We start from the raw sequence: 14,768 nt of genomic DNA on the forward strand, positions 1-14,768 counted from the left end.
TAGTAAAACGATGAGGGCAGGACGAGGGGCTTGCGCGCGAAAGGAAACAAACGAGGAGAGCGGAGTTTATTCAACATGGCTAGCGCGAGACAGACTGTTGTCAATGTCTCGTGTCTCAGTGTTTGAAAAATACAGGGAGAACAGTCTGGCCGTGCCAGGCAACGGCCCTCTCGTCAGTCTACCTTTGGTGCCCCCCCCCAATTCCCTAGTGGTTTGCTCCATTATGCTTCAGTCGCAAATTTGGCAGAAGTTTATTCTTGAAAGGAAATGTCATTGAATGTTGTTGTTTTTTTTGTTTTGTTTTTAAACAATTGTTTATTTATTATCAGCTACGTTTACATGACTACAATAATCTGATAACTGGGAATAACCAGGTAATGACAATAATGAGACAATAATGAGATTTGACGCATTTACGTGCACTTCAGTGATGTGATAATCAGGAAAAACCTGGTTTACATGTTAAGTCAATAGTTCGATTTCTTTCCAAGTACATGACGTAAAACTCTTGGTCTCAGCATAGGCCTTCCTTCATCCATGTCTAACAAAAACCCATGCTTGCTTGAAGTTGTCCCACTGAACCTCTTCAAATGTGAGTGTGGCGATTGCGTTACACAAGCTCGCTAACTGCAGAGTAGGTCCATAGGCTGAAAGCCAATCAGTTTGGCGTCCCTAAGGCCTCTCTAGCGACATCCGTTTTTCCATTTGTACACATGCTCAGAGATGTAAAATAGCGGTGTTTATCAGATAAAGGATAGCAGATCATGCTCTTTACATGACCACTTGAATAATCTGGTAACTCGAGAAATCGGGTTATGATCGGTTTATTAGTGTGCACAACCAAAAAAACCACTCCAAAACTGATGAAATGATGTGACTTGCAAATTCATTGCACAATGAAAATTAAATGGAATGTTACGAGACATGCCGCTAGTGGTTTTATGCAACGACTATGTTGATACTGAAAATTTTCCATTAGTAAGAAACTGTAGTCATTTTCGAGAGGTTCAGAGGCCAAGAGCGACATCTACTGATGAAACTAATTAGAAAAAAAAAACAACAACAACAATCTTAAAGCTATGTAGATTTCCCCTTTCATATTCATTGTTTCCACATTATGTCCAGAATGTTTATATAGTGCCCTATCAGTCCATGTCTATAAAGGTATAATATTAAAGTTTTCATGTATCTGTGTTTTAAATATGGGCCTGCATAATACTATAATTAATTTAGAAAATGTTTGTACCATGGTTCAAAACAATATTTCACCGTATAATCCCTGAATGTTTTGTCTTGTATTGGTGGATAGCGGGGCACCACAAAGCATTTATGCCTAGGGCACCAAAATAGCTAGCGCCGGCCCTGCTCTCTTGTAAACTATGATCTTAATCATTTGTATACACACACAAACCCATATGCACTTTTGCACTTTGTGGATTCCGATGGATTTTTGCCTTCTGAAAATGAAGCCCTCTAGTAGAAGGCTCTCCCTGCAATGCCTCGGTGCCATTGTTATGTCATCACAATGCACCATGCATCAGAATTGTCTCGTGGCCATGTTGTAACCGTATATTCCAGTCGGATGGCCCAAACCTTGTACAATGCAGCAGTGTCCGCATGCACAGAGGGCAGCCCATCGACCATGCCCGTGAGGCATATAGAGATTGCTGACTGTGTTGGCAAGTGGAAGCCAGTTGAAAAATCGACATGTAAGTGGTGGATAGTGAGTGCGAGACGGAGGGGCGAAGGAAGGTGCAGGAGTGTGGGACGGGGCGCATTTTCAGTATGTGTGCAGGTTAGATGTGAGCAGAGCTGTGATGTGTGTGGTGTGGCTTCATGACAGCTCAGCAGCTACAGCACGTCTGCTGGAAAAGGGGAAGCCTATCCTCTTTCCTCTATTCTTCTCAGTAAAAAGCAGCAGCACACTGGCTGTCTGATGCTGTTGCCATGGTGTTTGGGTGTTCTCATAATTGGGACACATAGCACAAACACACATGTGTGGGTCGATGTCAGCTAAATGGGGAAAGCATGCAATTATCTCTCATCTCTTTTTCACACTGAAGTCATCTCCTCGGTTCAGTCGGTTAAAAATAACCTTCGGCAGACACCATGACAGCGTCTAATGCTCTGCGATGTGGTTAATGATCAGGTTTATAAGTGCTCAACACTGGTTTTATAGACGCAGACAACAGAATCTGTAGAAGAGGGAGGGGCGGAGAATGCAGAAACTGAAAATACAGATTGTCATACACGTTCCTTAAAATGTGACTCTTATTCACTGTTATAGGTGCAGGCAAGGCTTTTTCATAATTGTTAACTTCATAACATGCCTTATAAAATAAAAGGTTAAGGCTGGTATTTGCAATGTGTAATTCATGAGCATGTTTTACGCCCCCACCAAAAAAGATTTATCTAAATTGAATCAAATACTCATGTATGAAGGACGTACCGGTAACTCAAAACTGGTTCAGAATAAAATTTGACCATTGAGTGTTTAATTAAGCAAATTATTTTATCCCCGTAAATAATGGTCAGGAATTACATGCCGATCAGAATAATGTACTTGCATAGCCAGAGGGAACACCCCACCATTCCAACCCCCATCCATTCTGCTTTTTCTGTCAAATCATGTATTCTGCATGGAATGTGTTGCTGGGGTTGGCTGGAAGGGGGAAAGACACAGCAGAGGGAGGTGGAACACGCAGAGAGCGAGACACAGAGAAGTCGCAGGGTGGCGGGCGGAGGGGGCAAGCATTACAGCAGTGAGTGCATCGAACCGAGACAAACCCAGCAGAGGAACCCCCTCCTCCAGTCAGATGAACATCGCAGCCTCACTCCCTCCTCCTGTCTTCATCGCAATCCCCCCCGCTCCCTCCGCCTACACCTCCCTTGGTCATTTCTTCTCCATTATTCATTAGTGCACTGTGAGTTCCTCCTCTTACAGCTCACAGCTGCTGCTGCTCCAGCAATCTAGCAGCGCCCATTTTCCCCTTGCATCCACCCATCCACGGGCATGGAGACATGGAGCTGGCATCTTTGTTCAGCAAGGATGGAGATTGGGCCACCATTAAGGTGCTCTCTTATTAGCGGCTAAAAAGGAAATACTCAAGGAGAAAGATTTTTTCTTGGGGGGGATCTTTTTTGACCTCCTCCAATTTTTTTCCTTATTGGATTACAGTTCTGGCTTTGATTAGGAACAAGACAACAGGATCCAAAATGCCTGAAGCTAATTACCTGCTGTCGGTGTCTTGGGGCTACATTAAGGTGTGTGATCCTCCACTGTGTATCTTGTCGGGATAATGCACGCAATCCGTGTGCTGCGATATTAGGCCTGATTATTGAAATTTGTGCTTGTTTAGTTTGATATTCTTGTCGGACTGATGTTTTGTAGATCAGGCTCTATCTTGAACCCTCTGCAGCGCTGTTTGATGTGTGTTGGTTCGTGGTGTCAACAGCTGCTACTGCAGTGCCCTGGATCGCTGTGTACTCTCTACTATTTTCAAATGTTTAATTGTAGGAAATGTTCAAATATATACAGCAAGAAATGAACAAAATGTGTTGACGGGAAGTGTAAGAGCTGATAATCTGCTCGGCATTTTGAAATTCTTGCACACACAAAAAAGTAGCCTACGTAAAACTGTGAATGTTATCAAACTGTTGCAATAGGTCGTTTTAGAGCATTTAAAGAATGAGGCCATCCTCTGTGGTTAAATCCTTAAATGATCATCAGCACTATGGTTATTTGTAGGAAAATTTGATACGGGGTTGTATTCCTCCAATTGATTTGAAATATGGTTAAATAAAACGGCAAAATTTTCCATGTAATCCACGAGGTCGCCATTTTCTCCTAGGTTTTCCCTGGAAACTGACAGCATTGTTTCTCCCCCTCCCCTCTCTGTCTTGCAGTTTAAGAGAATGTTGAATCGGGAGTTGACGCACCTATCTGAGATGAGTCGCTCTGGGAATCAGGTGTCTGAATTCATCTCTAACACTTTCCTAGGTAATTAACAGCATAATGCATACATACAAACATTGAGTGCATACAAAAATCACAATCAGAAATTTGAAGTGCTGTAATCAACACATACCAAAACAGTGATTTGCATACAAAAAAAGACTAACATTTTACTGACCCACAAGAAGGCCAAATTATAACAGAATTTTTGCTTGAAGAAGTACATAAATGTATGTTTTTTTTCATTATGCTATGATGGGTGAGTTGCTGTGGCTTGCTTTTCTTGTGGGGGCGTACCGAACACTGCACCACTGAGCTTCATGTCAAGGTTTTTTGCAGCATTCTCTAAATGTTCTTTGGTATTAAACAAGAACATTTCGATTTTGAATGAAAAAGTTTCAAAGTCGAATGAACTAAAATGTCATTCAATATTTGAGAATACTTGTAATCTATGGGCCATATACAGTATGTTTTTTTTTTTATTATGTCATCAACAAATTACATTTATTCTGGCAGTAGACAGCAAATTTTCACTAAGTGGATTCAAGTTCGCTACATAAAAAGATCAGTGATATCTTGATGGAACATCTCGGGCATAAACAAATTAATGTGGAAGATTCTATGCTACAAGAAGGAGGTTGAGTCTATTTATAGATTCTGTGCTTCCGATCAATCGGCATCGTGGTCCAATGTTGTAATGGCATATCCCTCACTGCGGGATCACTGATGGTTGGAGGAGAGTTGAGAAAGCGAGGGTGGGAGGGAAGTGACTGCAGTGAAGGAGAAAACCAGAGTTATGGAGGAACCCCTTTTTCTGGCAGTTACCATACTAGGTGAGTCATATCAGGGTTTGTGCTTTTTCGTAGCGGAGATGGCTTCTGCTCAGCTACCTTTCATATGGAGTTTAAGAATGATATAAAGTACTGTAATTTTCAAAGTGTAAGGCACACCTGACTAAAAAACAAAACGCACCCACCAAAATTTGACTTGAAAAATGTACTTTATTTTTTCATTTAAAAGCCACACTGGCCTTTAAATCGTAGATGTCCAAAATAACATAAACTTCCAAAAATCCACAAATATATCGCATTGGATTATAAACCACAAAGTTCAAAGTGAGCAAAAAAAGTAGTGGTTTACTTCATTTTCTTGCTAAATATAACAAATGTTTGCAGCCAACTGTGTAGTATTTATTACAGTAAAGGACACGATACCGAAGTCCATGTACTTCAGATGACAATATCGACCAAATACAGTGGTACCTCAATATCCGATCGCTTCGACACACGATCTTTTCGACATCCGACGTAAAATTTGACTCGCCATTTGTTTCTACATCCGACGACATCCTCCAAATATGACGATCTATGACAGCGGCGCAGTTGTTTTTCCCCCACAAGACGGACTCACGGAGTATTTTTTTGTGAGAGCAATCAACATGGGTTCCAATAATGTTAGTGCAGGTGGTGAAAAAAAAAAGAAAAAGGTGATGCTTACCATCGAAATGAAGTTGGAAATTATAGCGTCATGTGCGCATCAGTTAACTGGCTCGACAATATGGCCGTCGGATGTCTACTTTCAATGGTTTTCCTCCGATCTCCGTTCGCCAGTCATTATAATTTAAGGTGACAATTATTATTGTGGTAACATGGCCAAAGAAATCGCCAGCTTTGCCTACTGTCCCCCGCAGCTGAACATGTAAAGTGAAAGTGAAAATAGTCCTCCCTCCCTCACTCTGGCACATCAACCACGCGGTGCTTTAAGAGCAAAAAACATCTGCCACTTTAGAACCCGATTTGTTAGAGGTATTATTATTGTTATTATCACTATTATTATATTATTATTCCGATTTTTATTTATAATTGATTTTTTTTTCTATGTGAAATTACCATTTGTAATAGTACCAGCAGTATTTATTAAGGATTTAGTGTAGGTTTTTGGGCTGTGGAACGAATTAATGGAATTATAATGTATTCCTATGGGAAAATCCTGCTCGACATACGACCATTTCGACTTACAAACAAGGTCCTGGAGCGAATTAACTTCGTATCTAGAGGTACCACTGTACTAATATAGCATGGCCTCCAATGAACTAAAAGGCAATATATTGCTCTTCCTCTTGTCTCCTAGACTCACATGTCTAAGAGAGCTTAATTGGCTATTCTTAGTGTCAACAGGCTGAATCTCTAGGGAGAGAAGAAGAAAAAAAAAGAAGGGTGCAAGAGGAGGGGGGGAGCATGATTCTGAAAGTAATTATTTGAATTATAGTTGGTAATTAAATAACCCTCTACAAGCGGATAAGACAGTGATGAGCTCAGTCGGGGTTTGACAGAGGAGCTTCTTGCATAAGACAGCAGTCGATCAATGCGGGAATTTATTCAGCTCATGAAGCAAATGTTTGCTAAAACATCTTTTACGACATATATTTTGTTTTCTGTTTCTACGATGTACATATGTACAGGTAGTCTTCCTTTTACGACGTACCCGAATTCTACTTTTGTCTCTAGTCGTTTAGTGTTATTTTTTTTTTTTTTTTTTTAATAATGTTGACTTTTGTTTGGTGATGCATGCTTATATTTTGGGAAGCGTAGAGCAGGTAGTACATCCTCATGCGAGTAAGAGTGCATATACACACGAAGAAGAACGTATTTACGCACACGAAGAAGAGCGCACGCGCAGACACGAAGCGAGTCGCGCAGCAGTGTGAGAGAGGGGGCAAAGATTACATCTGGAAGCCTGCGCTCACATTTGTTGCTTGTTGTATATACACACCTGTATATAACATTCTTTGGTAGTGTTTATTGTACGTTTTAGTCAGAGCAAGTTTATGTGATTGTTTTTGATGATGTGCGGATGCTAACTGATAGATGCTAATCGTTTGTGTGAATTGTTATTGCTGTATCAGCAGCTAGTTATAAACAGAAATTTGAATTACTGTTATTTTAGATTAACCTGCCTCATTTCATTTTTAGTTCAGTTTCATTTTATTTTGCACATGTTGACGTCATGGGCAGCTGAATAAAGTCAACAAACCACACGGATGTCTGACATAGTCATTTGGGAGCTCAGCTCGCTGTCTAGCTAGGACTCCAATGTCTTGGCAGGGACAGTACAATGACGTATAATACATGTTTTTGGATAGTTATTTTGAAATTTTGGGGGTATTTGGGGGTTAATTATGATTCATGCGGAAATTCGGGTTACGTCGCCAGCATAGGAACGGAACTCGTTCATAATCCGGGGACTACTTGTATATATACAGTATATTATCACAAACAAACACAACAGAGTAATACTGTATTTCAGAAGTTAAACCAGCTAACAGAATATGTGCAATACGATTCAAAACAAAATTATTCTGGCGCAACAATCTTTGGTCAAATGTTTTGAGACATTTCACTATTCTGTCAGATGAGAAAGTGTCGGCTAGGGACAACACTAGTACTAATGTAATTTTGAAGTGATACAAATAAAAAGAAACCCTTTCGAAATATATCCTATGGTGTCCCAGGCATGACTTTCACAAAACCCTAATTAATGACAGGTGCACTCTGACATGTTTTTTATGCACAAAGTGCAGTGTTCAAGAAATAGTCATGTTCAAGAATATTCAAAACACCATGTTGATGAGGGAGAAGACTAGATCACATATTTTATTTGTGTTCTGAAAAAACATTTATATTTTAAACTAATTATTTATGATGAAAAAGAATGGATTAGTTGTACTATTCTGAGGTGGCTACCTAAAAAAAACGTTTTGGGCAATCGTTGACACGGCCTTGAACCTTACCTCCAGGGGTCTTTATTGTGGTTGTCTGGATGAATTGCTGTATTTTTTATTCAAAATAAACCTTTTAAAGACTGGTTGAAACTTTTGAATTTGAACTGTATGGCGACCGATATGGGTGACGAAAAGCAAAAAAAACAAAAGCAACCCTGAATAAAACTGGTTGAAAACTAGCCGGAAAGTGACCCGCAGATCATTGACAGACCATTGTTGCTCGATAGAGGATCAGGAGAGAAAAGATTCTTCTGCAAGAGAGGGAGATGAAGGTGCAGTTGGGGCAAATGACTGCAGACTGATAGGTTCCATTAGGTTCTCAGGTAGCACGTCCAAGGAAACAAAGGCATAATATATAAGCTTCAATGGCCCCTTTATTCACTTCTTCACACACACCGTTCTGTTCTGTTATTTCTACTTGGATCATCATCATCTTTTATTTTTCTTTTTTGCCTTTTCACAGACAAACAGAATGAGGTGGAGATACCATCACCGACAACCAAGACTCGGGAGAAGAAGAAGCAGCACAAACAACAGCTGATGACACAGATCAGCGGTGTCAAGAAGATTTCCCATGGATCTTCGCTGTCAAGCAGTAGCATCTCGCGATTTGGTGTCAAGACGGATAAAGAGGAGTTGCTGTCCAAGGAGCTGGAAGACCTAAACAAGTGGGGTCTTAATATTTTCACAGTTTCTGAGTACTCAAACAGCCGACCTCTCACCTGCATCATGTACGCCATATTTCAGGTAGGAAGCCTACCGTTTCTGTTTATGCTTTTTCTTTTCTAGAATGTGCTTGTGAGACTCTGCTTCAGGAATTAATTTCTAAACATAGCTATTACACTCTTGTCGTTCTAAGGAGCGAGATCTATTAAAGACATTTAAGATCCCAGTGGACACATTTGTGGCCTATATGATGACACTGGAAGATCACTACCATTCCGATGTGGCCTACCATAACAGTCTCCATGCAGCTGACGTAGCCCAGTCCACGCACATCCTCCTCTCTACGCCAGCACTTGATGTGAGTTACAACGCAAAGTACTGCTAACAAACAGATGCTCTTTTTAGCATAGCATGCAGCATAATTTGTTGTTTTATTGCCCAAACACTCTAATGGGCACTAACGCAGTCATATGGGTAACGAACCCAGCACAGGCATCTACCAACGTTGAAACATTTGCAACACATGAAAATAATGGGAAAATGCTTGTAGAATTTTAAGGAATCAAACATTCATGACAAAAGAAAGGGAATTGTTTTTGTTAAGAAATACAGTGATCCCTCGCTACTTCGCATTTCAAACTTGGCGCCCTCAGTCCATCACAGCTTTTTTTTTTTTTTTTTTCAATTTTAAAAAAAATACAAATGAGCTCTCCCGAGCCGATCGCGTAGTCTCACTTTCCCTCCCTCCCTCCCTCTCCCTGCTCTTTGTCGGTGGCAGTGCACTGAAGTTGCTTATTAAAGTTAATGATGATTGACAGATGTTTAATGTTTGATCTTGCCGGAGAAGCAAACTTCAAAGTGCCGCATGCGTCAATCATAGTTTAACTTGTTAAACAGTTGCAGTGGCAACTCATTGTGTGTAAGTGAGCAGATTTGAGTGGACTCACTCAATGAAGCATTTAATAAAGCCAAGCATTTTTCTGCTTTATAAAATAATTTGGTGGGAAAGTAATATGTTTAAAACATAATTATTACATTTGAAGTGCCTAAAAACCATTTATTAAAATATATACCGGTGTGTATATATACATATATATATATATATATATATATATATATATATATATATATATATATATACATATACGTTTTTTTAATTTATACTTTGGGGGAAAAAGTGAAAAACATGTCTTCTATGTATCTCTTTCCAATGCTAAATCTGAATAGATACATTGAACACAACAACAGCAACAAAAAATTGGGGCGGCGCTACTTTGAGGTTTTTCGCTTATCGCGGCAGGTTCTGGTCCCCGTAAACTGCGAAAAATGAGGGATCACTGCAGTTAGCTTTTCCCACTTCCCTTTTCTTCTGTAGCAGATTCATCTTTAACATTAGAGCATACAAATAGTCAATCCTTATAAAATGTGATGACTAGAAATGTTTTTAGAGTGGTTCTTGTTAAAGCACTTGATAAAGCACGTCTTTAAATAAGTTTTATATCGAATTAAATGTTTTTTATTACTTTAATATTGGATTGTTACAGATATTCAATGTCCATCAAAATAAAAAGCTAGCGTGATATTTCATGTACACCACTGTTAGCCATCAGTCCTTCCTTTGTCACAGTTCCAGACGAATTTTCTCATGGGCCTCCTCTTTGGCCTGAAATGAGAACAGCAATTGAAGTGACATTAGAGTGCCCTGTCCTTGTTCTGTCACACTCATCTCAGAACAGAAATATTTTAGATACTATTTATGTACCAGCAGACTCATGGTTCACCTGTACTGCTGTGTTTTCAGATCATTTATCCTTTTTAAGTTTTCGCTTTATCTTTGTTCCTTACAGGCTGTCTTCACTGACCTTGAAATCCTCGCTGCTATCTTTGCCGCTGCCATCCACGATGTTGACCATCCTGGTGTATCAAACCAATTCCTTATCAATACAAGTATGTCTTGTATATTACTTTACATTAAAACGTGTGAATGCGTGTCTTTGCAAGTATTGCCGCAGTCACAGTGAGTGAGGCTTATTTGCTTTTCGCTTGTGTCCAGACTCTGAGCTAGCGCTGATGTACAATGACGAGTCGGTGCTGGAAAATCATCACTTAGCCGTGGGATTCAAACTCCTGCAGGAAGACGGCTGCGACATCTTCCAAAACCTTACAAAGAAGCAGCGACAGTCCCTACGTAAGATGGTCATTGACATGGTACGACACGTTTATCCATTTTTTTGTCTTGCTTGGTGTATGAAAATTCTTAACATAAGCGTGATGCTAAGGAAAATTTGTTTTTTTTTTTTGTCACCTAGGTTTTAGCTACTGACATGTCCAAACACATGAGTCTGTTGGCCGACCTAAAAACAATGGTGGAAACCAAGAAGGTGACTAGCTCGGGTGTGTTGTTGCTGGACAATTACACAGACAGAATACAGGTAAGGACTGAATATCACTAAATTCATTGCCAGCGCCAATATCAAAATTGAATTTTGGGGCACGACTTATGTACACGGTTTTCTTTGCTTTATTTTTATGTTTAAAATCAATAATAATAATAATGTAACATGACTCCTTGCTGGTGTGACTGTAACAGTATTTTTCTTTCTGTCAAGGTGCTGCGGAACATGGTGCACTGTGCTGACCTGAGCAACCCCACCAAGTCCCTTGAGTTGTATCGTCAGTGGACTGATCGGATAATGGAGGAATTTTTCCACCAAGGAGACCGGGAGAGGGAACGAGGGATGGAGATCAGCCCGATGTGTGATAAACACACAGCTTCAGTGGAAAAGAGCCAGGTGAAATATAGCCGACAGATGGTAGACCCCACTAAGCCTCGCTGGCATAGTATATGAGTTGTATAGCAAAGTACCATCCACATTCCACGTTGTAACAAGTAGAGGTAGTTGATTGACATTTGAACACGCCTACAGGTTCTCAGAACATTACAGACCAGCCTTGTACAGTGGTACCTCTACATAGGAAGTTAATTCGTTCCAGCACCTTGTTTTTAAGTCGAAATGGTCATATGTCGAGCAGGATTTTCCTATAAGAATACATCATAATTACATTAATTCGTTCCACATCCCGAGAACCTACACTAAATCCTAAATAAATACTACTGGTACCATTACAAAAAGTAATTACACATAGCAAAACAAATAAACTATAAATAAAAATAGGAATAATAGAACAGTATAGTAATAATAATAATAATAATTCCTGTAATAATGTAACGAATCGGGTTCTAATGTGGCGGATGTGTTTTGCGCACTATACATGAATGCACCGCGTGGCTAACGTGACATAGTGAGATAGGTGCAATAGAGATTTTACTTTCTCTTTTAATGTTCTGTTGTTGTTGGCATCTACTGCGTCTGACAGTAGGCGTGTGTAGCACAAGTTTTGAAATTTAAATGATTAAAAACCTGACAAAGCTATTTCTAAAGTGATGTTACCACAACCGAGGTAACGAGGTCAGAGGAGGACCGACGAGATCGTAGACATTCTACAGCCGTATTGTCGAGCCAGTTCACGGACGCGCACACCACGCTCATATTTTTCTATCATTTCCATCTTCTTTTCAATGGTAAGTGTCACCTTTTTTTCACCACCTGCACTAACCTTCTTGGAACCGAAGTTTATTTCTCTCACAAGAAAATCCACCGTGCGTCCTTCTTGCTGGAAACGAAAGAAACTGCGGCGCTGTCATAAATTGTCGTATTTCGAGCATGTCAAACAAACAAAATGGCGAGTCAAATTTTATGTCGAATGTCGAAAAGATCGTGTGTCGAAGCGATCATATGTCGAGGCACCACTATATTTCCCTATTCTGAAGCCTTATTGTATATACTTGCCGATAACAAGTAACAAAGAGTGTGTTAACAACACTTTTCTTATGCCTGTGAAGTTATTTATTGATGTTGACTTCAATTTCAGCAGACTTTTAAAAGAAACAGGCAAGCCTAACCTGCATGTCTTCTGTTCTAGGTGGGTTTCATTGACTACATTGTCCATCCTCTGTGGGAAACCTGGGCCGATCTTGTCCACCCTGATGCGCAAGATATTCTGGACACACTGGAAGACAACAGGAACTGGTACCAGAGCATGATCCCCCAAAGCCCTTCCCCACCCTTCTATGACCAGGGTACTCATGGACATGGGGGAGGCACAGGACAGGGAGGGGGAGAGAAATTTCAATTTGAGCTGACCCTGGAGGAGGAGGACTTGGATGGAATAGAGAAGGATGGCGACGACGAGGAAGAAGAAGAGGAGGACAGCCTTGGAAATTCTCGTTCTCCTCCTTTGGACTATGAAGAGCATGACGAGGGCGACATGACGGAGCCCACATCGACGATAGAGATCGTGACGCATGAGGCCTCGCCGACAGACACATAGGGATTCCGTCAGCAGGCTCAAGTGCTGATTTGTAAGAATTTTGGAAAGAGAGGGGAGATCCTCATGCAGCTGTGCTTTTTAACAAGCCCGCAGAAGTGGCGGCTTAGTTTTGGCCCGCGCAGGGCCGTCTTGCACTTGGGTGTTTGAAGCCAGACACGGACAGAAGGTTTTGGAGACGGGGCTTCAGAGTTCTCAGGAAATAATTACTGCAAACGTTTTAGTTACGAGAGAATGGCGGTGGAAGTTAAAGGACGTAGGCCGGTTTGAGAAATGTTTCTTTTCTGGACTGGCACTCAATGAACATTGACACTACTGAGAGAATTTTTTTAACTTGAGATTTTTTTACAGACATGATATAGAAGTAGCATAGATTAAGATCTACTGATGGAGACACATTTGTATAGCAAGGGAAAGTGTTTACTTTTTCCTGTACCATTTGTCAAAGAACTTTTGTGTGCCTTTTTTACTGATGTCTTTATATATTTTTTTCTATTTATTGAACACTCTAGTACAGTATGTCTGTGATTTGTTTTATCATTTTTGTATGTTAAGAAAACAGTCTTCCATGGATTGGGCAATAGAGAAATATAATGTCGACAAACAACCCTCAGATAAAACTTAGTAGGGAAACAGAAATGCGCACATTTTGTCTGAATTATTCCTTAGCCTGAGCACAACATTGTTTTATGAAATTTAAACACAGCTAGATTTGTGGTTCGTGTTTTATGATGTCATTGTTACGGTCACATTGAATGAGATAAACACATCTTCATACTCTTTGGATATCTAAAGTAAGAAAACATTTTGGGCTTCCTAACGTTTCAGACCAAAACTGGAATTTTCATGCAAAATGCATTGGGGTCATCTATTCCATCCTTATTAAACTTTTTGTTTTGACTTTTACACATTTTAAATATTTCAACACAAGAATGATATTAAAACCAGTCTGACTACACAATGAAAATATAAAACAAATATTCTGACAATTAATATTTATTCGACTCCATGAGCAAAACATGGTCACATTTACCCAACTTACTAGAGGGCAGAATGCATATGGCGGAAAACACTTGAAGTTCTGCTCTGAGATCCCCAATTTGGCCAACTTTCAAAATTGTCTGATATGCATGTGTGATACATCATTGGAAAGCTTAAAATCTCTATTTTCTGTGGGAAGAAAAATTTTGAACCGGAGGGCATTTTTTCTGGAGGCGAGAGCACGCGAGAGCAGAACGCCATGACTTTAACGAGATATTATCGCGTACTGACCTTGTTTCGATCCAAAAACTCCATGCAGCATGTATCGCTGAGTGACAAGACACAGTTGTGAATGCCCACAGCTGAATTTTGGGGGGATTTTATGGGTGAAACATAGCAATATAACAAGGGTCGCGATGCAGAAATCGCAGACATCAAGGAGTGGTCGAGATTTTCTTTTTCATATATTTACCCCTTTAAACGTTTTATTTCAATTTTTCTTTGTTTGGATCGATTATTTATCATCTAACATATCGGAGAAAATGCGACAGTAACAAAAAAATACAATTAAGCGATAGTTATGAGGTAGATATCCGTGACACACCATTTTTTTCATTGTGACGTCATTTGTTTAATAGTTTAAAATATGCGAGTGAGTAATTTTTTTAAAGTTGTTTTTTTTTTTTTTTTTTTTTTCCAAACGAAATATTAGACATCAGTTAATGATTTTAAGCTATAAATGACAGACATTTTGAATGATAAATATAATTAATTACCTTAGTTTTATGGCTGGGTTAAAACAAAAGCGGTTGCGCGACGTCTCTAAACAGGGGTTTTCAGGGTAAAAAGGACAAATTAAAAATAGTTTGGTGGCTTAATGCACTATGGCAGCATATAGACATATTGTTCTATCAAACACAACAGTTGTTTTGGCTTAAAATACAGCCATTTTCAGTTTCAGATGAGTGCAAGAGCAGAAACTGCTTTTTCAGTCTT

At 39.8% G+C, this 14,768-nt stretch overlaps 1 protein-coding gene across 7 annotated transcripts in view; it reads left to right on the top strand.

The window, feature by feature from the left end:
- pde4ba (phosphodiesterase 4B, cAMP-specific a) overlaps nucleotides 1-14,473 on the top strand; it is a 240,747-nt gene extending 226,274 nt beyond the window's left edge. For 6 of the 7 annotated variants that reach the window (XM_057842031.1, XM_057842032.1, XM_057842034.1 and 3 more), the window contains 8 exons: nucleotides 3,907-4,000; nucleotides 8,200-8,483; nucleotides 8,596-8,760; nucleotides 10,250-10,349; nucleotides 10,456-10,610; nucleotides 10,712-10,834; nucleotides 11,012-11,194; nucleotides 12,387-14,473. In XM_057842031.1, the coding sequence (XP_057698014.1) occupies nucleotides 3,907-4,000; nucleotides 8,200-8,483; nucleotides 8,596-8,760; nucleotides 10,250-10,349; nucleotides 10,456-10,610; nucleotides 10,712-10,834; nucleotides 11,012-11,194; nucleotides 12,387-12,794 (1,512 nt within the window). In that variant the 3' untranslated portion in view covers nucleotides 12,795-14,473. Of the gene's footprint in view, nucleotides 1-2,735; nucleotides 3,265-3,906; nucleotides 4,001-8,199; nucleotides 8,484-8,595; nucleotides 8,761-10,249; nucleotides 10,350-10,455; nucleotides 10,611-10,711; nucleotides 10,835-11,011; nucleotides 11,195-12,386 lie in introns of those variants that run through there. The other variant, XM_057842038.1, reaches the window with a different exon arrangement.
- The last annotated feature ends 295 nt before the right edge of the window (nucleotides 14,474-14,768 follow it).

The sequence above is a fragment of the Corythoichthys intestinalis genome, chromosome 7 (assembly GCF_030265065.1).
Source record: "Corythoichthys intestinalis isolate RoL2023-P3 chromosome 7, ASM3026506v1, whole genome shotgun sequence".
In the NCBI taxonomy this organism is placed as follows: domain Eukaryota; kingdom Metazoa; phylum Chordata; class Actinopteri; order Syngnathiformes; family Syngnathidae; genus Corythoichthys; species Corythoichthys intestinalis.